We start from the raw sequence: 17,408 nt of genomic DNA on the forward strand, positions 1-17,408 counted from the left end.
TCTTCACCGGCATAGCTTCGCTATAAAGGAAAGAAACAGAGTTTGCTTAAACAAAGAGATAAAGAAAGAAAGAAAGAAAGAAAAAAACTCAAAGAACTCAAAAAAAAAAAAAAGAAGAGGAAAGAAGAAAGATGTATCATCAAGAACAACATCCTGTCGGTGCTCCTCCTCCCCAAGGTATTATCTTTTTCTTCTTTTCTTTAGTTTTGGATAGTTGGTTTCTCTTCTTCGATCTGCTAGTTTAATTTGCTCTTGAATTCCGGTTTAAAGGGTATCCACCTAAGGACGGTTATCCTCCGGCCGGTTATCCTCCGCCGGGATATGCTCAGGGATACCCTGCTCAAGGTTATCCTCCGCAGCAATACTCTCAAGCTCCGCAGCAGAAGCAAAACGCCGGTATGCTTGAAGGATGGTACGTTCTTGATCCCATCTCTACTTTAGTTTATTGTTTAGTTTTGTATTTAGGTTTTAATACTGTATTAATACGCGTTTTCTCTGTTCATATATACGTCACAGTTTGGCTGCGCTCTGTTGTTGCTGTCTCTTGGATGCATGTTTCTGATCGAAGGATGATGATACGTTGTTGCCTCAGTCAACGATTCTATTTCATATATGTTATGTAATGTTAAAAGACAAGATTTTCTTGTCTCGTTCAACAATCTCTCTTCTGTTGTTATCTTCTTTCAATTCGAATTTGTCTTTTAACTTTTTGGTATCTTATGGATTATTATTGACCATCTCTCTCTTTTTCATATTCACACCAATTCGAAATAAACCAGTAAAATAAATGATCTGAATTCTTGATGACATATCAAAGGAGTGTGTTTCATCATCATCATATTATTGTAATAAGGAAACAAAGCCATGGATAATGGTTCTTTTCAAACAAAAAGCTCAAAGATGCTAAATAACACAGAAACATGAGAATTTTTATCAAATGAGGTTTTCTCCTGGAAGAAGAAGGTGTGAGATCAGTTTTCTGGTTGAGGATTGCCTTTCCACTTGAAGTTATCCGAGTAAGACTTGACCTGCAGTGATAGTAGATGATGAACCATCAAGGGTTAGGTTATAACTTCAATCTAAAGAATGTTCTACCAATAAATCCAAGGAGCGAAAGAGACAATCGCTGTCCAAACTAGTCGGCTAATCTTAAACTAGAGGCAGCTAACCATTTCTGATGAAGCAATATGAGTTAAGTTAAAGCAGTTCCTTAATGAAACACAATCTTAAATTAGAGACTAAAATATCCTATCTATTAACATGTAAAGGTTCCTGTGAATCTCCAGCTTAGATTTAAACGCCTCATATGAGTAAAGCACGTTAGTCATAACTGTGGCATTAGCTAAAAGATAGTTACTAACCTTCAATAGCGGTGTGTTGGGCTTCTTGACCTGCAATGAGTTAGATGTAAATTTTTCAGTACTCTGAATACGACGAGAAAAAAATTGCAGAAGGAAACAACGTACTTTATAATCCCAACCATGACGCTCAGCAAAAGACTTAGCAGCTTCTTCAGAATCAAAAGCAAGAGCAGAGTCACCAACATTGGCATAGGGGTCACCTGTAGAAGTCCATCCCATCAATGGATTCTCCCACCTACAAACATATCAATGCCATAGAGAAGCGACGTCATTACACATGGAACAAATAACTGATACCAGAAGCTATTGGCCTGCCAAAGGCTAAATCTAATCAACAAGTGATGGACTACTACTACTCACAAGCAGAAGACTTTAGTATTGCAAAGATATGACATTAAGGATAAAACTCATATTATGATCAAAGAGTGAGCCAAGAGAGGACTATCTTAATCAAAAAGACAAAACTAAGAAATGAATGAGAAAAGGTTCATACTTTAAGGTGGAGACGAAGTTAATCTTCCATTTTCCAAGTTTTCCAGATCCTGACTGGGTAGCTGTTCTAGCAGGTGAGTATATTATCACCTGCAAATTCCAAATTCAATATCTTTTAGACCATTCGATTCAGAAATCAAACCAAGTACACACGATTTAGCTCAATTAAGAACATTCTCCGATCACGAACCCTAATTTTCTAAATCGAATGCTTCTTTACCTTGCGGGAAAGATGCTCCTCTGGGATTCCGGAGACCTTACCGATCTCGCCACGCTTGTAATCCGACTCAACCACCGCGTCAGTAGAGAAAGGCCGAGCAACACGCCGGAGCGTCGCCGCGATACGGCTAGTCCCTTGAGTAGTAGCACGAAGCGCCATCGTCACGCAATTAGAGAAATCTGGAAAATCTCTGAGCTTTTTGATTTCGCTTCGGTTTCTTCTATTTCTGTGATTTTAGGAAAAAAAAAAAATGGCCAAGGGAAACAAAAACATATTTCAATCTGGCCATTCAATGTTTATAAATTATGCTTTCGGTCACTATTATATGAAAATATTTAATTCTCCCTAAACTATCTGTGGTATCAATTTAACCCAATTCCTCCTATCTTACTGTATTTCAAATAATTTTAAAGTTTTTATCATATAAAATAAATAAATCCTATATGTATATGCTATTTTAAAATATTATTATTCTGGTTGAGCCTATTTATTTATTTAATAGGTGTTATGTGTAATTTAATAAAATCTGAGGCAAATTTGTGAATTTGAAGAAATGAAGGGTTACATCTTTCCTTAGCCTGAATACAAAAGAAAAGCTCAAGTTTGTGTTTTCGTTTCTATGGATATTCTTCCTTATACAGTCTCTCTGGTCTTCTTCTTCTTCGTTCGTTTCAGCGAAATTCTAAGATTCGCATTTAATCTATGACACATCTACACAAGGAATTAGCTTTCATCATCAAGTGTCTCTCTCGAATACTCTCCTTTGGTTTCGTTTGATCTGGCATGTTTCTTCTCCTCCTTCCTCATTGCTGGTTCTCTTTAATTCTCCGAATTTTCCATTTTTATATTTTCTCCGATTGCCCCATTTGATTTCGGTCGGTAATTTCGCTAATGATTTTGATTGTTGGCTGAATTTCCAAATTCCTGTTGATTTGCGACGTTGTTAATGGAATTTGATCCTCTTTTTGGTTCGAGATTCACTCGTTGATTTGTTGAATTGAGCTTTGGGGCGTATTTAATTCGCCATCATTTCTATGGCTTTGTGTATCTGCTGGATTAGATTGATTTCCATTGTGCTTGTTTCTGTAACAAAAATGGTTGAAAAAAAAAGCATTCACAAATCACTTGTTAGATGACCAAAATTCCTCTACTTCCAATTTCAAAATTTAGATTCTTTTGGATAAGAATAGGTTGCTACATATCAGTTGAATGTTCAACAATGGCGTTGATGTGGTCTTTTTGTTTTTGTTCACAGCTCATTTCACAGATTCTAAGGTTTTAGTGTTCGCATCTCTTGGCAGAGAATAGAAGAAAATTCAACTTCTTTTTTTTTAAAAGTGAGATCTTTTGATAACTGTGGATGGGTGCCCCAAAGCAGAAGTGGACACCGGAAGAAGAAGCAGCTCTTAAAGCTGGAGTTCTTAAGCATGGCACTGGGAAGTGGCGTACCATACTCTCCGATACTGAGTTTAGCTTAATCCTTAAGTCTCGCTCAAATGTTGATCTTAAGGTAATAGAATATTACTCGATACAAGAAATTGTGGCACTTAGAGATCTGCTTTTTGAGGTTTTGATCGCCTGTTTCGGACTAATCTTGATAGTTCAAAGCGTAACAGGACAAATGGAGAAACATAAGCGTGACAGCTTTATGGGGTTCAAGGAAGAAGGCTAAACTTGCGCTTAAAATGACTCCGCCGGCTACTATACAGGATGATAACAACACAGCTCTTAGCATTGTGGCTTTGGCTAATGACGATGAACGGGCAAAACCAACTTCCCCTGGAGGTTCTTGTGCTTCAAAGAGATCAATTACAAGGTTTGCTTCATGCAAAGTTCTGACTCATGCACCACATAAAGATTTTCTTGAGTTCATAAAGATTTGATCTTGAGCTATTGTCTGTTCTTGTAGTTTGGATAAGATCATCTTGGAGGCAATTACTAACTTGAAGGAACTGCGCGGTTCTGACAGAACATCGATCTTTCTGTATATAGAGGTATTTCTACCATTGGGATTCTATGTTTCTTTGGGGTTAGCTGCATACTTAGTAGCTGTTAAAATTTCAGGAGAATTTCAAGACTCCACCGAATATGAAAAGACATGTCGCAGTACGATTAAAGCATTTATCATCGAATGGAACATTAGTTAAGGTAAACACACATAAGATCCATGATTACAAACACTTCCTTACTCTCAGAATTTTCAAATACTTACTTGGTGATTTCTCACTTTCAGATAAAGCACAAGTACAGGTTTTCTTCTAATTTTATCCCCGTAGGAGCAAGACAGATGTCTCCTCAACTCTTTCTGGAAGGAAACAACAAGAAAGACCCACCAAAACCCGAGGAGAACGGCGCCAAAAGCCTCACTAAGTCCCGAGTAGACGGTGAGTTATTTATGATAAAAGGCATGACAGCTCAAAAAGCTGCAGAGGCTGCAGCAAGAGCAGTAGCAGAGGCAGAATTTGCTATCACAGAGGCTGAAGAAGCAGCAAAAGAGGCAGAAAGAGCAGAAGCAGAAGCTGAAGCTGCTCAGATATTTGCAAAGGCAGCAATGAAAGCTTTGAAGTTCAGGATCCGTAATCATCCTTGGTGAAACAGAAATAAATAGCCATCATGGGGAAGTTTTGTAACAAAGTAAGCCATATATACTTAGTAGTTTTACTGGTTTCTTAAGAGTTCCGGTCTTGAATCAGGCGATATCTCATCACCTGCAGAGTCTTAAAAAGTTTCCAAACCTTTATGCTCTCTTTTTTTGGTTAGTAACAGTGTAAATCCACAGTTTGATCATATGTATGTTCTTTATCCAAGTCTGAGATTCTGTATAACTGATCTTTTAATGTATGTGGCTGATCTGTTTAGTAACCTTGGAATTGGTTTGAAGAGAGATGCATAAGCAGAGATAAATTTAGATTTTGTTCTATTAAGATTTTGAGGAAATTTACAAGCTTTTTCATGTTTCTTTCTTACTACTCTCTTCCCATTCTTTTAGAATGTCATAAACTGAAAGTGAATCAGAGTCACTAGATTCTTCATCATCATCAATCTCGAGTTCTTCTAGACCCAACGTTTCGAGTTCCGTCTCCGTAAATTCCCAAGCTTCACCATTAGCATCTTCCATTGTTGTATCTTGAAGAAGCAAATCTTCCTCCGGTTTCTCACCCTTACTTTGAGTTGTTACATCTACGGCTAACAATGGTTGTGCTGAAGAAGAAGAAGAAGAAGAAGAAGACCCACATAGAGATTTCAATGACTTTGAGAGGTTTGAGACTGTTGGTTCACTCACATAATCACACTCAAGGAGATGATCAGAGAGCTTATGAAGATTATCTTGAGTAAGCCAGTCTTGATGCTCCTCGAAAAGATCAGTCCATTCTTCTTCACTAATCTGGAAAGATGCGAGAGCCACAGTGTTAATCAGTGTGATAGCTCTTTGGAAATCGCCTTTAGCTGTGGCATGACACAAGAGTTCAGTGAAGAACAATGGGTGAGGGATTTCTCCATCTTCAAGAACTGCATCGAAGGCATGCTCTAGAAGACTCCACTGCATTAACAAACAAAATTAGACAACAGCTTTTGCTTCCATAAACACTTTAACTATAAGAAGATTTGTTACCTTCCCGGCTCTTGATGCTTCTATAAGCATTGATGCATGTTTTGCTTGATCCATTTGGTAACCAGAAAGAATCATCAACTGATAAACATGCTCAAAGTATTCCCATTGCAGTGATCTAGCTGAAGCTTCAAGCATGAAGTTGTATGTATACTCGTTTGGAACTAGATGAGTCTCTTTTCTGCTGACAATCTCTTCAAACAATTCTTTAGCTTCCGAAAACATATCATTCCTTCCGTAAACTCTAAGCATCATGTTCGCAGTTCCTATATTCGGGTCGCATTTATCTTTCATATATTGGAATATAGCCATGCAATCATCAACATGACCACCGTTCAATGAAGCCGCTATGAGTCCTGTGAAGGTAATTTCAAGCGGCCTGCAATTTTCAAGTCTTTTCATCCTCCCCACCTGCATTAATGAATTATGAAGAAACTTAATTTCGTGGGTTTCTCTGAGAAGCAAAATGGGTAAAGTATGAGGGAACTTGCTTCAAGCATTGCATCGCGCCAACGCCCGTTGTTGCACAGACAGCATGCCAATTCATAGTAAACTGAACCCGTTCCTATAACTCCCTTTTGTTCCATATCTCTGACTGCTTCAACAGCTTCCTCGATTTTGCCTTCTCTCCAAAGAGCTCGGACAAGAACTGAAAATCAATCATGCGCTGTGAGAATCATATCACCTTATAGATACCAAAATGAAGTAACTTAAATGCAGAGAGAATCAACAGCTACCCTTGTATGTAATTGCTTTTGGAGCTTCGCCACTGCTTTTCATCTTCCTAAAAAAATCGTGAACACGATCATACTTCCCTGACTCCAGCATAACCTGTCAAAACGACATCTTAAAGACAACTCTACGTATTTGAGGTTACCCACAAATACTACACCACATCTTACTTAAAGTATCTAAGCAGTTCGTTTATGTAGGAAAACAAGAACGCTACCTCCATCGCAAGCCCATATGTAGCTCCATTAGGCCTCAAACCATTTTTTCTTAACTCTACAAATACCCATGAAACAGCCTTCCATTGGAGTGTTGGAACACAAGCGTTAAGAATCTGGGGACCAGTTAAGCCAATAATTGATCACAGCATTTAGATACAGTGACTCGCTGCAAATAGATATTAAAGAAGTTTAAAAACTCGAAAATGCTCACTTACAGCATTGTATACAACCAAGTCTGGTTCAAGCACATGATCCCAGTTCCTTTGCCGCAAATTCTTCATTAGTTTAGTCGGTTTCTGCCTCATATGCTCGATTACTTTAAGCAACTCCTTCAATAAACCCGCTTGCCCAAGTGTTACAGCAATACTGTGGTACGCCGCCATATCAGGATACAACTGGCGATCACCCTAAAGTGACTAAGGAATGAGAGTTAATCCAAAAACTGCAAGATGCTATAGTATAATGATCATCTACATCAACCTTATCACGAATTGACACAAATCAGAAGTTACTTACAAGCATCTCACTGAATATCTGAAGAGCTTCCTTAGGCCTCCTCGCAAACCCAAGAACGGACAAAAGCTTGGTGTAAACAAATCTGTAGAAAGCAAGTTGTACAGATTCAACCTCAAGAAACGATGGCCATCAAAAGTTACAATGTTTCGATTATCGACATGAAAACATCACCTGCTCCTATTGTGTTTACGCTTCTTATCAGAATACACCCAATGAACAACAGCTGAAGCTTGTTTCCAACTGTTTTTACGTCCCAATCGATCAACAATCTTAAGCATCTGATCTTCAGAGAACTGAAGCCCTGATTGATTCATAATCCTCACAAACTTCCAATGCTTCTCAGTGATTTCTCTACCACTCAATCTAATCACACAAAATCAATCGAACAATTTCGTCAAGAATCAAAAATTTGCAGAAATTGAAATGCAAAAAGAGTGTTCAAACCTGTCAACGAGAACTCTGACTGCTTCTCCTTCGGTACGCCACCGTTTCGCAGGATCAAATTCTTTGTCCAAATCATACTCTTCCACATCAACGTCGTCTTCTAGAACCCAACGAAGATCCTTCTCAAGTATCTTCTTCAGCTCTTTTAGATTCTCTTTCTTCAATTCACCACCACTAACCTCTTCTCTCCGGACACCACTAACGAGCTCCTTCAGCTTCACTCTCTCGATTCCTTCCCATGGATTCCCAACCATCAAACCAACATCGCCGCCACTTTTTCCAGAAATTGACCTCGTGAATTGCTTGTATTCCCGTCTTAGGGTTTGGAAACGAGCTTCTTCCTCCATAGATTGCTTCTGCGCCTCCGTATACACCTCCGCCTCTGACTCGGTTTCGCGCTTGGTTCTACGGTTGTGTTTTTGAATTTCTTTCTTTCGGAGATTGTTCAGGATTTTGGGGGTGGGATCAACACCGTACTTGAGCAGCCTCCGTTTAATCTTCTCCATATCTGGTTCAAATTCCGGCGGCACTCTTGCCGGCGATTGGGAAAATCTCACCACCGAAGCATCCATTGTTGCGAAGAGGATATAGTGCAAGTGAGCGTAAAGCCTATAGTATAGTCCTGTTATTTTATCTTGTTGCTTTTTTCGAAAATATCCGTTTTTGGCCTCAAGTTTTTCAAAATTACGAAACACGCCACATATTCTTTTGTTCTTTCAAAACATGCAATGAACTCGTAAAATTGAAAAAGCTGACCCCGAAGGAAGTGATCTCATCATGGCTTTAAGAAGAGGGAACACCAATCAAATCTAATATACAGAGAACACAGCAACATACGCAGACGATAAAGAATTGGAGAGAGTAAAAACAACATACACAACCAACTTCGAACACCAAAGCTTATGCACCAATTAAGGACATTAAGAAGAATCTCGTGAGCTGTTTACAGATTTGAGAGTTTATTGCATTGACTGATTCAAATCAAATCTTGTAGTGATCACAAAATTTAAAACGTGAACAAAAAGATAAGCTATCGAAGACCCACTTATCCAAACTCAAGTCCAAGTTGGCCCGACTCGTGTGTGGTTTAGTAGGATTTTATGGGTATGTCTGAGTTCGGTTAGTTTTTAACGTATTTAAAATTTAACACTTAAATACAATTTTAAATTTTTTTAGTGAATTCATGTAAAAAGCATTAATTTCTTAAAGTTTAAGTGTAAAATATTAGTGATATTAAAAGAATTAGAGAAAACTAGAATTATTTTTTAAAAATTAATTTTTAAAAGTAAGTTTTAAGTGTTAAAATCTATATTACGTGAAAAGATTGCCGAACTTCGAACACCAAAGCTTACAGACCAACTAAAGACATGATGTCTATGCGCAGTTAGTTTTCGACGTGTTTAAAATTTAACACTTAGAACTATTTTTAAAAAAGATTTAATAAAATTTCATGGTTTTTTTCTTAAAGTTTAAGTGTTAAATTGTTTTAAATTTTAGTGAAAATCATTATTATTTTTTATAAATGAGTTTAAGTGTTAAATATATATTACTTGAAAACATTGCCGAACTTCGAACACCAAAGCTTACAGACCAACTAAGGACATGATGCGTAGCCGCAATTAGTTTTCGACGTTTTTAAAATTAACACTTAAACTAATTTTTAAAAAGTAATATTGAAATTCACATCGTTTTGGGTTAAAGCATTATTTTTTAAAAGTTTAAGTGTTAAATTGTTTTCAATTTTAGTGAAAGTCATTATTAGTTTTTAAAAATGAGTTTAAGTGTTAAATATATATTACGTGAAAACATTGCCGAACTTCGAACACCAAAGCTTACGGACCAACTAAGGACAGGATGCCTAGGCGCGGTTAGTTTTCGACGTTTTTAAAATTTAACACCTAAACTAATTTTTAAAAAGTAATATTGAAATTCACATGGTTTTGGGTTAAAGCATTATTAAAATGAGTTTAAGTGTTAAATTTTAGTTAAAATCATTATTAATTTTTAAAAATGAGTTTAAATGTTAAATCTATATTACGTGAAAACATTGCCGAACTTTGAACACCAAAGCTTACAGACCAACTAAGGACATGATGCTTAGGCGAGGTTAGTTTTCGACGTTTTTAAAATTTAACACTTAAACCACATAGTTTTGGGTTAAAGCATTATTTTCTTAAAGTTTAAGTGTTAAATTTGTTTTAAATTTAGTGAAAATCATTATTAATTTTTAAACATGAGTTTAAGTGTTAAATCTATATTACATGAAAACATTGCCGAACTTCGAACACCAAAGCTTACGGACCAACTAAGGACAGGATGCCTAGGCGCGGTTAGTTTTCGACGTTTTTAAAGTTTAACACTTAAACTAATTTTTAAAAAGTAATATTGAAATTCACATGGTTTTGGGTTAAAGCATTATTTCTTAAAGTTTAAGTGTTAAATTTATTTTAAATTTAGTGAAAATCATTATTAATTTTTAAAAATGAGTTTAAGTGTTAAATCTATATTACGTGAAAACATTGCTGAACTTCGAACACCAAAGCTTACGGACCAACTAAGGACAGGATGCCTAGGTGCGGTTAGTTTTCGACGTTTTTAAAATTTAACACTTAAACTAATTTTTAAAAAGTAATATTGAAATTCACATGGTTTTGGGTTAAAGCATTATTTTCTTAAAGTTTAAGTGTTTATTTAAAATTTTAAATAATTATTATTTTTGAAATCATTATTTTAGTTGTTTTAATTAACAGTTAATCTTTTAAAACTAATTAAATATTTAAACTAATCTTAAAGAAAATAAAAGGAAACAAAATAAGAGTGAAGAAAGTAATACCTTTGTTGGATTTGGTAGCATAGAAGGCTTGTAGAAAAAAACCCATTCCAAAGTCAGATTTGAGCGAGCCCATCGTTCTTTGGTAGCTCTCCCGTGACATCATCATCCACCACTGGCGACATTCACTTTTGGACGAAGATTCTTCACTTCGAATTTCTTTTCTTTATTTGTTGATCCTCTCACTTAGTTTCCTCCGTTACGTGTGGGATCGATTGCTCTCAGCTGTTGTTCATCAGAGTGTTGGCGTCGACATTAGCGTCGTCAGGTGATCGATTGATTGATTTTCAACTTCAGATTCTAAACTCAAATTAGTATGCGACCCGAACGCAACTGAAATCAATTCTCGATTGGAGACGGTAGGGGAGATCATTCTTCAATGATGAACTCGAATTCACGCCACGAGCTTACTTCAATGTTGAGTCATACATGGATCATCATCGGCGATTAGGTATTAAAAAGAGAAATGGATGAGAATGATGATTGATAGATATTGTTTTTTTTTTGTTTTCGTTTCTCTCTCGAAGAAAAAAGAAGAAGAAGAAGGTGAATAGAGAGAGAATTTTTGATTTCTCAAGAATGAAGAAGAACAGAATGCGTTATAGTGTGTATTATTTATAAGCAATGATTGAGACTCTTTAAGAAAAAGGAAATAAACCAAGAACCCTTGCTTATTAATAATCTAACCGTTGGAGATTATTTACATACTTTTATTAATCTAACCGTTGAGATTTATCAGTTTTATAGAGGAAATCTAAATTAGATCCGATTTCCATTTACTTTTATTAATCTAAATTATATCCGATTTCCATTTACTCAATCTAACCAAAAAGAAAATTTCGTTTTGGTTGTATCCTTTTTCCTTTTTTGGTATAACGTTTACAAAAAATCAACTTTTTTTTGTTCTCAAAATTTATATATGAAAACGTAAGAGAGAACATGAATGATGATCAGTTTAATAAGGTGAAGAATATCAACTCCAGTAAAGACATGTTTATCTGCGAAGAATCAGATGGATATGAGAGATGTAACTTCTTTTTGTCGATATTATTAAGTGAGCGTAAAGCCTATATATATAGTCCTTAGTTTTATCTTGTTGCTTCTTTTTTTTTAAATATCCGTTTTTGGCCTCAAGTTTTTCAAAATTACGAAACAGGCCACATATGTTTTTGTTCTTTCGAATCATGCAATGAACTGGTAAAATTGAAAAAGCTGACCCCGAAGGAAGTGATCTCATGGCTTTAAGAAGAGGGAAACCAATCAAATCTAATATACAGAGAACACAGCAACACACCAAGGAGAAAGACGATAAAGAATCAGATAGAAAACATAGACAAATCTTGTTTTTCACAGGATAAAAGAGAAAGCTGTGTCTTCTTCCACCATCACAATCACCATCATCATCATCAAAGGACCAAAAACACAAGAAGACTGAGAACTGCAGAGAGTTGACTTCTGTTCGTTTGGTGCAAAGTTTAGCTCGATGATTTGGAGTGCTTTACAAGCCAATCAATGACTTGATCGATGTTAGTGGAGTTCTTGCAAGATATCATGAAGCAACAGACTTCTCTATCTGTAAGTGACTTGAGTCCCCTGTTGCAAACAATGGAAAAAAACATTATTAGAATCAAAGTAAAAAGTGCCAAGTCTTTTGTCATGTTTTCGGTTTAAGGCTTACATTTCCTCAGTTAAAGCTTCTTTGGACAAAGCTCCAGGCTTGTCGATTTTGTTGCCGAGGACTAGAAGAGGGATACCACTAAGGGACGTCTTGCTCAACAAATCATGGAGTTCGCTCTTCGAGACACTGAGGTTGTCAGGATCAGCAGCATCAACTACATACCTGAAACCAGAATCAGCATTGTGGCGAGAGTCAGAGAGTTTTAATCATCTGAAACCTAAAGCTGAAACATTAAAGATAGTAAGAAAAATAGTTTCAACAGATCTTTACACAATCGCGGAAACAGAACGGCAGTAACGTTCCCACATGCTGCGGAACCTAGGTTGACCACCAAGATCCCAAAGCTTGATTGTAACACTTCCTTTTGTCACTTTCCTCATGTTGAATCCGACCTAAGAAAGAGTAAAAATCCTTTTAACGATTAGTCCAAAATCAAGCTACCTAAAAGTAAACATCATAAGAAGTAGTATAACACACCGTAGGGATCATGTCTTCACTGTATCCACCGGTCTGAACAAGGAAAGGTAAAAGGAAGCCATTAACGAGTGATTAAGAGGAAAAAGGAGGGAACAGTTTGTGGGGAAGCATAGTACTTACTGCAACAACGTTAACAAGTGATGTCTTTCCTGCATTTTGAAGTCCTATCAATGAAAGCTCCATTTCTTGCTTGAAGAAGAGGCTGCAATAAGGCATTGTGAGACTATGCATATCACAAGCAATAGTTCTTGCTCACAACTAGTTCCATAGGATTCTTTATATATTATATTTTGTGCAGCAATATTCATCTACTGATTAACCATCTCTAGATCCAAGATGGAATTTCACAATTGTATTGTCTAAACTTAAAACTTGATAATCAAAACTAAAAGGTGGATTTGACGATCACATTAATAGCTTAAAAACAGAGAAAGTTTGTTGCTTTCTTAGCCAGAGATTGATGTGATCGTATATTCCTCATTGCATCAGGAATCAAATTAGCTAAAAGCCCTAATTTTGTCGCTAACCAAATCAAAAATCCAACGAACCAAGACAAGAAATTTGAAGTAGAAAATATAAAAACTGACCTGCGAAGCCAATTGAGAAGAGCATCCCACAAACCCATGATTTATGATTTCAGACAACTCAAGTTTCCGACAAAGACAGAGAGATTCGTAGAAACAGAGACAGATCGGTCTGCTAGAAATTCTCCTCCACGGATCTCTGATGGGCTTAAAAAAAGGGAAAGCTTCCTTTTTTCAATCCTTCTTCCGCTGCTGATATTTATCCCTTTGAAGATTTTTTTCGTTTCTGTCAAAATCGAAAACACGGCAAGAGAGCCGGCGAATTAAAGTTACATAAAAAGTCAGTAAATCTGAACCGTCGATGCTTATGTGGGTTCCTCTACGTCGCGAGATTAACGGTCTAGATCTGATTAGAATTCGTTTTGTAGGGAAACTGAAGCTGTCTGTGACAGAGCGAAAATCATGGAGCTTTGTGTTGTATTGTAGTAGTAATTATTACTAATAAACAATTAGCCAATCAGAAGAAAGATTCGATGGGACAGAGAGAAGTTCGGAAGAAGAATTTTAGATTGATAAGAAAAAAACCAAAGAATGTGTTCTTAGAACCATTCGCGTTAAGGAGGCCGCGTGATTACCACGGACCAATATTGGAAGCTGTTCTTCTACGCACCGTTGGATAGGTTTGATCATGGGCTTCTTAAGCCCAATTGTAATGGGCCATAAAATAAAAGAATAACCCGCGTTCATGGCCATTGTGAATTTTAATTAGCTTTCCAGTTTTATCTCTAAATTTTTTAATTTCTTTAGACTAAATAATTGGCGGGTTGAGCCAAGCCCGTGCAGTAGTGCAACACATGAGCGACTCGCGAAAGCCCAGATAGCAAGCTATCTTAATGGACCTTCTCCCTTAAAAAATAGAGTTAATATCGTGTAGGCCGATGGCCCACATATCAGATATTAAACTGATAAGAACAGATACTACACTTGATCTTAGCCAAAAGGCCGAGAAAGGTATGAATTGTTTAGACCCATGGCCTCGTATTTTATACTAGTCCTATTTTCTTTCACGCTTCTTCTGTTAGCGATGTGGGACTCTGTGAATGAGTGAAACTAAACATAACAAAACACTCTCTCTCTTTTAGCGGGTTTGGAACGACGCCTGATTGATGATAGTCTTAAACCTGAAGCCAAACAAGCCACCAAAATGTTTTTGCAAGAAGAATCGGTTAATATACTTTGATCTTTTCCCACTTCTTTTAACCTTTTTTGGAAAAAAAAGTAAACCCCAAAAAAAGAAGAGCTGAGTCAAATAAAAATCCAGAGAAAACGGCTCAAGATACGTTACTCTAATCACTCTCCTTTCTTCTATTTAACAAAAAAAAAAAAGATTTTTTATAAAACAATCTTTTACAAGCTATCCTTACCTTAGTAAGTAAGCCAAACACTCGAAGAAGAAAGGCAATTATTTAAATAATTATACTCTTCACAAATCTCTATTTTTTATCCAAAGAATCCCCCAAAAGAGGACAATAAACAAGGAACATGATTTTCGATCATCAACTTCTTCAACATGACAAAATCAAGAATAACCGGAGTTCTGTCTCAGCTCCTTTTAACGGCTGTGATCTCTCCAATGTTGGCGGTTTCAAGTTTATCATACGGTGGAGATCATGAGATGTTTATTAAGAGACGCGATCCTCTCAACAGCTTTAGATATTACGACGGAGGTTTTGATGTTCGAAACAAACATTATTGGGCAGTGAGTCTAGCTCTCTTCTTCTTTAGTCTTGTGATATTATAACGTTAATGTGGTAACTAGTTAACGGAATCTCAGGCTACTGCATTTACGGGAATCCACGGTTACGCAGTCGCCGGAGTGTTGATTATTGTCGGCGTATGTTTGGGACTGTACGTAGCTTTCTCCAAGAAAAGGAGACGCGTTTCTTCCACGTGCCGCCGTTATCTCGACCGTTATTATCTTCCTCTGTTCTTACTTCTCCTCCTCTTCATGTTTCTCTCCATGTAAGCTTATAAATTCAAAATGTTAGTGTTTTTTTTATGGAAATAACAAAATATCATTACGTTGGGTTTACAAAACAGGGCAACGACAGGGATAGTGATATCAGCGAACGAGAGGTCGAAGAACAGAACGGAGGAGATGAAAGAAACCATAGACAAAGCAGGAGAAGATGTTGATCATAACATCCGCACGGTGATAGTGTCGTTAACGAAGATACAGTACTTGTTGCTTCCATACGATCAGAATACGACTCATCTTCTCAACGTCACTACCCATCGACTCGGAAAAGGATCTCGCCTTATTCAATCCTTCCTTCATCACAACGGTCGTTCCATTGATCTAGCTATCAAAATCTCGTATGATCTAAAAACAACTCTTGTTTTTTGTTTTTGTTTTTGAATCGTCTTTGATTGTTTTGCTCTGTTTTTTTTTTTCTTTTTGTCTCAGGTATGTCTCTCATCTTATGATTGCATCGACCAACTTGTTCCTTCTGCTTCTAGCCTTTGGTGAGATCATTTAAAAATCACGTAATTTGTGAAAATGTGATGATCTTGGACTAATTTTAATGGACCCTTTTTGTCTTTGTCTCAGTACCTCTATTGCTTCACTGGCACCCTGGATTCATCATGTAAGCAATCCAAAACATTGTTATTGTTAAATTTGGTTTTTAAACTTCAAAAGATTAAATTATTCTTTTTCTTCTTCATTTTTGCTTCTTTTTACGAAGGGTGATATTCTTGTGTTGGATCATAGCAACTCTTTGTTGGGTTCTAACTGGATTCGATTTCTTTATTCACACGTAAGTAAATCAAGCCCTAATATCAAAATCCTCCACATGTTTTTAAACCCTAACTCCTCAACTTTCCGCTCACGCAGCTTCGCAGAAGACCTTTGTTCAGCTTTCAAAGGTTTCGTACAAAACCCACAAAACAGCACACTGACTAATCTTTTCCCTTGTATGGATCCTCTTCATTCTGATAAAACCCTAATCGAGATAAGCTTGATGATTCATAACTTCATCACCGAGGTATTAATGATTCATATATAACTTCATGAACTCTCTGGCTAGTGGTAAAATCTAAATCCTCTGTATCTTGTTCTCAGTTAAACTCAAAAGTAGCAGAGTCAATGCGTTCTAATGCGTTGGCTGATCGGAGCAATACTGTCTCGTGGGCGCCTGAATCTGGAATCATATGCGATCCGTTTGGCGGACAACAACTTAACAGTTACAAACCACAAAGCTGCTCCAATGGCGCCATTCCAATCGGCGAATTCCCAAATGTAAGTCTTCTAAACTATACTTCTTAGCACCCAACCCAAGTTAAACCATTAATCTCTATGTATATTAATCGTAAGAACAGAAATTATTCTTACAAAAAGACCCTTTTTATGTTGTTAGATTCTTTCGAGATTTACATGCCACGACAAAGATCCACCGGAAACTTGCAGAATCACCGGAAAATTCATCCCGGAAGCAGCTTACCTAAAGGTATATGCTTACAGCAACTCAGCACAAGGCATGCTCGACATCTTACCTTCTCTTCAAAACCTAACAGAATGCCTAGCCGTGAAAGACACGTTATCGAGCATAGTCTCTAACCAATGTGAACCCTTTAAAGCATCGATGTATTGCCTTTGGGCATCAATTCTTGCTCTGTCACTTATCATGGTGGTTCTAGTTTTGCTCCTCTTCGCCAAAGCTTTCCAGGAGAAAGGAAAGAGTTTTGCTCGGTTTTCGATTCATCCAACTTCTTCCGCAGAAATACGACAAGTGAATATATAGTGGTTAGTGTGCATATATATATATATATACACTATTATACTTGATTTTTTTTGGTATTTACATTTTTAAAAAAATTATCATTGAAAGATATATAGAGAGTGTATAAGAAGTGTAAATATGACATTGTATCAAACATTTGTAATAAGCGTGACGCAACAAGTATTTGTCTACATTCAATAATACCATTATTCACCATCTATTTTTATCATTTATATCCATTGAAGTTAAGTTTTATTTGAATAATAGATGAACCTAAAAAGAAAGGTGGAAAAAGAATTGATCAACCACTCAAGAAGTCACATATCATGTGCATGTACATAACTTTGAGTAGATAACAAACTAACACCCATTGTTAAATGTTAATCACTGTTAAATTAAGAGAATCAATTGGAATTTGTTGAGAAAGAAAAAACTGGAACTCATCCTTAAATAAAAAGAAAATACTAATTATTTCTATATATGAAAAATTACGAATCAATGATAGTTTAAAACTTGTAAACATT

At 36.5% G+C, this 17,408-nt stretch overlaps 6 protein-coding genes across 9 annotated transcripts; 3 read left to right on the forward strand and 3 right to left on the reverse strand.

The window, feature by feature from the left end:
* The first annotated feature begins 49 nt into the window (after window positions 1-49).
* On the forward strand, window positions 50-715 carry LOC9301067 (cysteine-rich and transmembrane domain-containing protein A). Its single transcript, XM_021015440.1, has 3 exons — window positions 50-177; window positions 271-412; window positions 517-715. Exons 1-3 carry the CDS (start codon window positions 132-134, stop codon window positions 560-562), a joined length of 234 nt encoding a protein of 77 aa, XP_020871099.1. The 5' UTR covers window positions 50-131; the 3' UTR covers window positions 563-715.
* A 73-nt stretch (window positions 716-788) lies between these two features.
* LOC9301068 (NADH dehydrogenase [ubiquinone] iron-sulfur protein 4, mitochondrial) lies at window positions 789-2,400 on the reverse strand. The gene is made up of 5 exons (XM_002866650.2): window positions 2,074-2,400; window positions 1,855-1,943; window positions 1,467-1,596; window positions 1,362-1,391; window positions 789-1,028 (listed from the first exon to the last, which is right to left on the reverse strand). Exons 1-5 carry the CDS (start codon window positions 2,230-2,232, stop codon window positions 972-974), a joined length of 465 nt encoding a protein of 154 aa, XP_002866696.1. The 5' UTR covers window positions 2,233-2,400; the 3' UTR covers window positions 789-971.
* A 200-nt stretch (window positions 2,401-2,600) lies between these two features.
* LOC9302769 (telomere repeat-binding factor 2) lies at window positions 2,601-4,957 on the forward strand. Of its 3 annotated transcripts, none has more exons than XM_021024107.1 (6): window positions 2,601-2,854; window positions 3,375-3,583; window positions 3,690-3,889; window positions 3,983-4,067; window positions 4,138-4,221; window positions 4,307-4,957. In XM_021024107.1, the coding sequence occupies exons 2-6, from the start codon at window positions 3,434-3,436 to the stop codon at window positions 4,664-4,666; spliced, it is 879 nt and encodes a 292-aa protein (XP_020879766.1). In that variant the 5' UTR covers window positions 2,601-2,854; window positions 3,375-3,433; the 3' UTR covers window positions 4,667-4,957. The 3 variants fall into 3 exon arrangements, with proteins under 3 accessions (XP_020879766.1, XP_020879763.1, XP_002864993.1); XM_021024104.1 differs by having other exon boundaries at window positions 2,686-2,885; window positions 3,329-3,583; XM_002864947.2 differs by having other exon boundaries at window positions 2,686-3,583.
* A 6-nt stretch (window positions 4,958-4,963) lies between these two features.
* On the reverse strand, window positions 4,964-10,943 carry LOC9301069 (pentatricopeptide repeat-containing protein At5g67570, chloroplastic). Of its 2 annotated transcripts, XM_021024090.1 has the most exons (10): window positions 10,427-10,943; window positions 7,594-8,402; window positions 7,321-7,512; window positions 7,150-7,231; window positions 6,849-7,040; window positions 6,633-6,746; window positions 6,421-6,514; window positions 6,175-6,332; window positions 5,687-6,094; window positions 4,964-5,614 (listed from the first exon to the last, which is right to left on the reverse strand). In XM_021024090.1, the coding sequence occupies exons 2-10, from the start codon at window positions 8,163-8,165 to the stop codon at window positions 5,024-5,026; spliced, it is 2,403 nt and encodes an 800-aa protein (XP_020879749.1). In that variant the 5' UTR covers window positions 8,166-8,402; window positions 10,427-10,943; the 3' UTR covers window positions 4,964-5,023. The 2 variants fall into 2 exon arrangements, with proteins under 2 accessions (XP_020879749.1, XP_002866697.2); XM_002866651.2 differs by lacking the exon at window positions 10,427-10,943 and having other exon boundaries at window positions 7,594-8,756.
* A 683-nt stretch (window positions 10,944-11,626) lies between these two features.
* LOC9302770 (ADP-ribosylation factor-like protein 8b) lies at window positions 11,627-13,600 on the reverse strand. The gene is made up of 6 exons (XM_021024112.1): window positions 13,166-13,600; window positions 12,699-12,780; window positions 12,579-12,611; window positions 12,372-12,493; window positions 12,102-12,263; window positions 11,627-12,016 (listed from the first exon to the last, which is right to left on the reverse strand). The coding sequence occupies exons 1-6, from the start codon at window positions 13,201-13,203 to the stop codon at window positions 11,899-11,901; spliced, it is 555 nt and encodes a 184-aa protein (XP_020879771.1). The 5' UTR covers window positions 13,204-13,600; the 3' UTR covers window positions 11,627-11,898.
* Window positions 13,601-14,523: 923 nt separating this feature from the next.
* LOC9302771 lies at window positions 14,524-17,100 on the forward strand. Its single transcript, XM_002864948.2, has 9 exons — window positions 14,524-14,861; window positions 14,937-15,124; window positions 15,203-15,478; window positions 15,570-15,628; window positions 15,714-15,750; window positions 15,850-15,921; window positions 15,999-16,149; window positions 16,227-16,403; window positions 16,522-17,100. Exons 1-9 carry the CDS (start codon window positions 14,673-14,675, stop codon window positions 16,903-16,905), a joined length of 1,533 nt encoding a protein of 510 aa, XP_002864994.1. The 5' UTR covers window positions 14,524-14,672; the 3' UTR covers window positions 16,906-17,100.
* The last annotated feature ends 308 nt before the right edge of the window (window positions 17,101-17,408 follow it).

The sequence above is a fragment of the Arabidopsis lyrata genome (genome assembly GCF_000004255.2).
Source record: "Arabidopsis lyrata subsp. lyrata unplaced genomic scaffold ARALYscaffold_8, whole genome shotgun sequence".
In the NCBI taxonomy this organism is placed as follows: Eukaryota; Viridiplantae; Streptophyta; class Magnoliopsida; order Brassicales; family Brassicaceae; genus Arabidopsis; species Arabidopsis lyrata.

Bases quoted from the DNA above. Each gene is read 5' to 3' on its own strand.
- LOC9301067 (XM_021015440.1), top strand. From the start codon at position 132: ATGTATCATCAAGAACAACATCCTGTCGGTGCTCCTCCTCCCCAAG. The intron at 178-270 runs GTATTATCTTTT...TCCGGTTTAAAG, and splicing joins CGGTGCTCCTCCTCCCCAAG to GGTATCCACCTAAGGACGGT. The intron at 413-516 runs GTACGTTCTTGA...TATACGTCACAG, and splicing joins GCCGGTATGCTTGAAGGATG to TTTGGCTGCGCTCTGTTGTT.
- LOC9301068 (XM_002866650.2), bottom strand. From the start codon at position 2,232: ATGGCGCTTCGTGCTACTACTCAAGGGACTAGCCGTATCGCGGCGACG. The intron at 1,392-1,466 runs GTACGTTGTTTC...AACTCATTGCAG, and splicing joins GTCATGGTTGGGATTATAAA to GTCAAGAAGCCCAACACACC. The intron at 1,029-1,361 runs GTTAGTAACTAT...CTATCACTGCAG, and splicing joins CCAACACACCGCTATTGAAG to GTCAAGTCTTACTCGGATAA.
- LOC9302769 (XM_021024107.1), top strand. From the start codon at position 3,434: ATGGGTGCCCCAAAGCAGAAGTGGACACCGGAAGAAGAAGCAGCTCTT. The intron at 3,584-3,689 runs GTAATAGAATAT...AAAGCGTAACAG, and splicing joins GCTCAAATGTTGATCTTAAG to GACAAATGGAGAAACATAAG. The intron at 4,222-4,306 runs GTAAACACACAT...TCTCACTTTCAG, and splicing joins CGAATGGAACATTAGTTAAG to ATAAAGCACAAGTACAGGTT.
- LOC9301069 (XM_021024090.1), bottom strand. From the start codon at position 8,165: ATGGATGCTTCGGTGGTGAGATTTTCCCAATCGCCGGCAAGAGTGCCG. The intron at 6,515-6,632 runs GTAGCGTTCTTG...TCGTTTTGACAG, and splicing joins CATATGGGCTTGCGATGGAG to GTTATGCTGGAGTCAGGGAA. The intron at 5,615-5,686 runs GTAACAAATCTT...TTGTTAATGCAG, and splicing joins AAGCATCAAGAGCCGGGAAG to TGGAGTCTTCTAGAGCATGC.
- LOC9302770 (XM_021024112.1), bottom strand. From the start codon at position 13,203: ATGGGTTTGTGGGATGCTCTTCTCAATTGGCTTCGCAG. The intron at 12,781-13,165 runs GTCAGTTTTTAT...GCCTTATTGCAG, and splicing joins CTTCTCAATTGGCTTCGCAG to CCTCTTCTTCAAGCAAGAAA. The intron at 12,612-12,698 runs GTAAGTACTATG...TTCCTTGTTCAG, and splicing joins CACTTGTTAACGTTGTTGCA to ACCGGTGGATACAGTGAAGA.
- LOC9302771 (XM_002864948.2), top strand. From the start codon at position 14,673: ATGACAAAATCAAGAATAACCGGAGTTCTGTCTCAGCTCCTTTTAACG. The intron at 15,922-15,998 runs GTAAGTAAATCA...CCGCTCACGCAG, and splicing joins TTCGATTTCTTTATTCACAC to CTTCGCAGAAGACCTTTGTT. The intron at 16,150-16,226 runs GTATTAATGATT...TCTTGTTCTCAG, and splicing joins TTCATAACTTCATCACCGAG to TTAAACTCAAAAGTAGCAGA.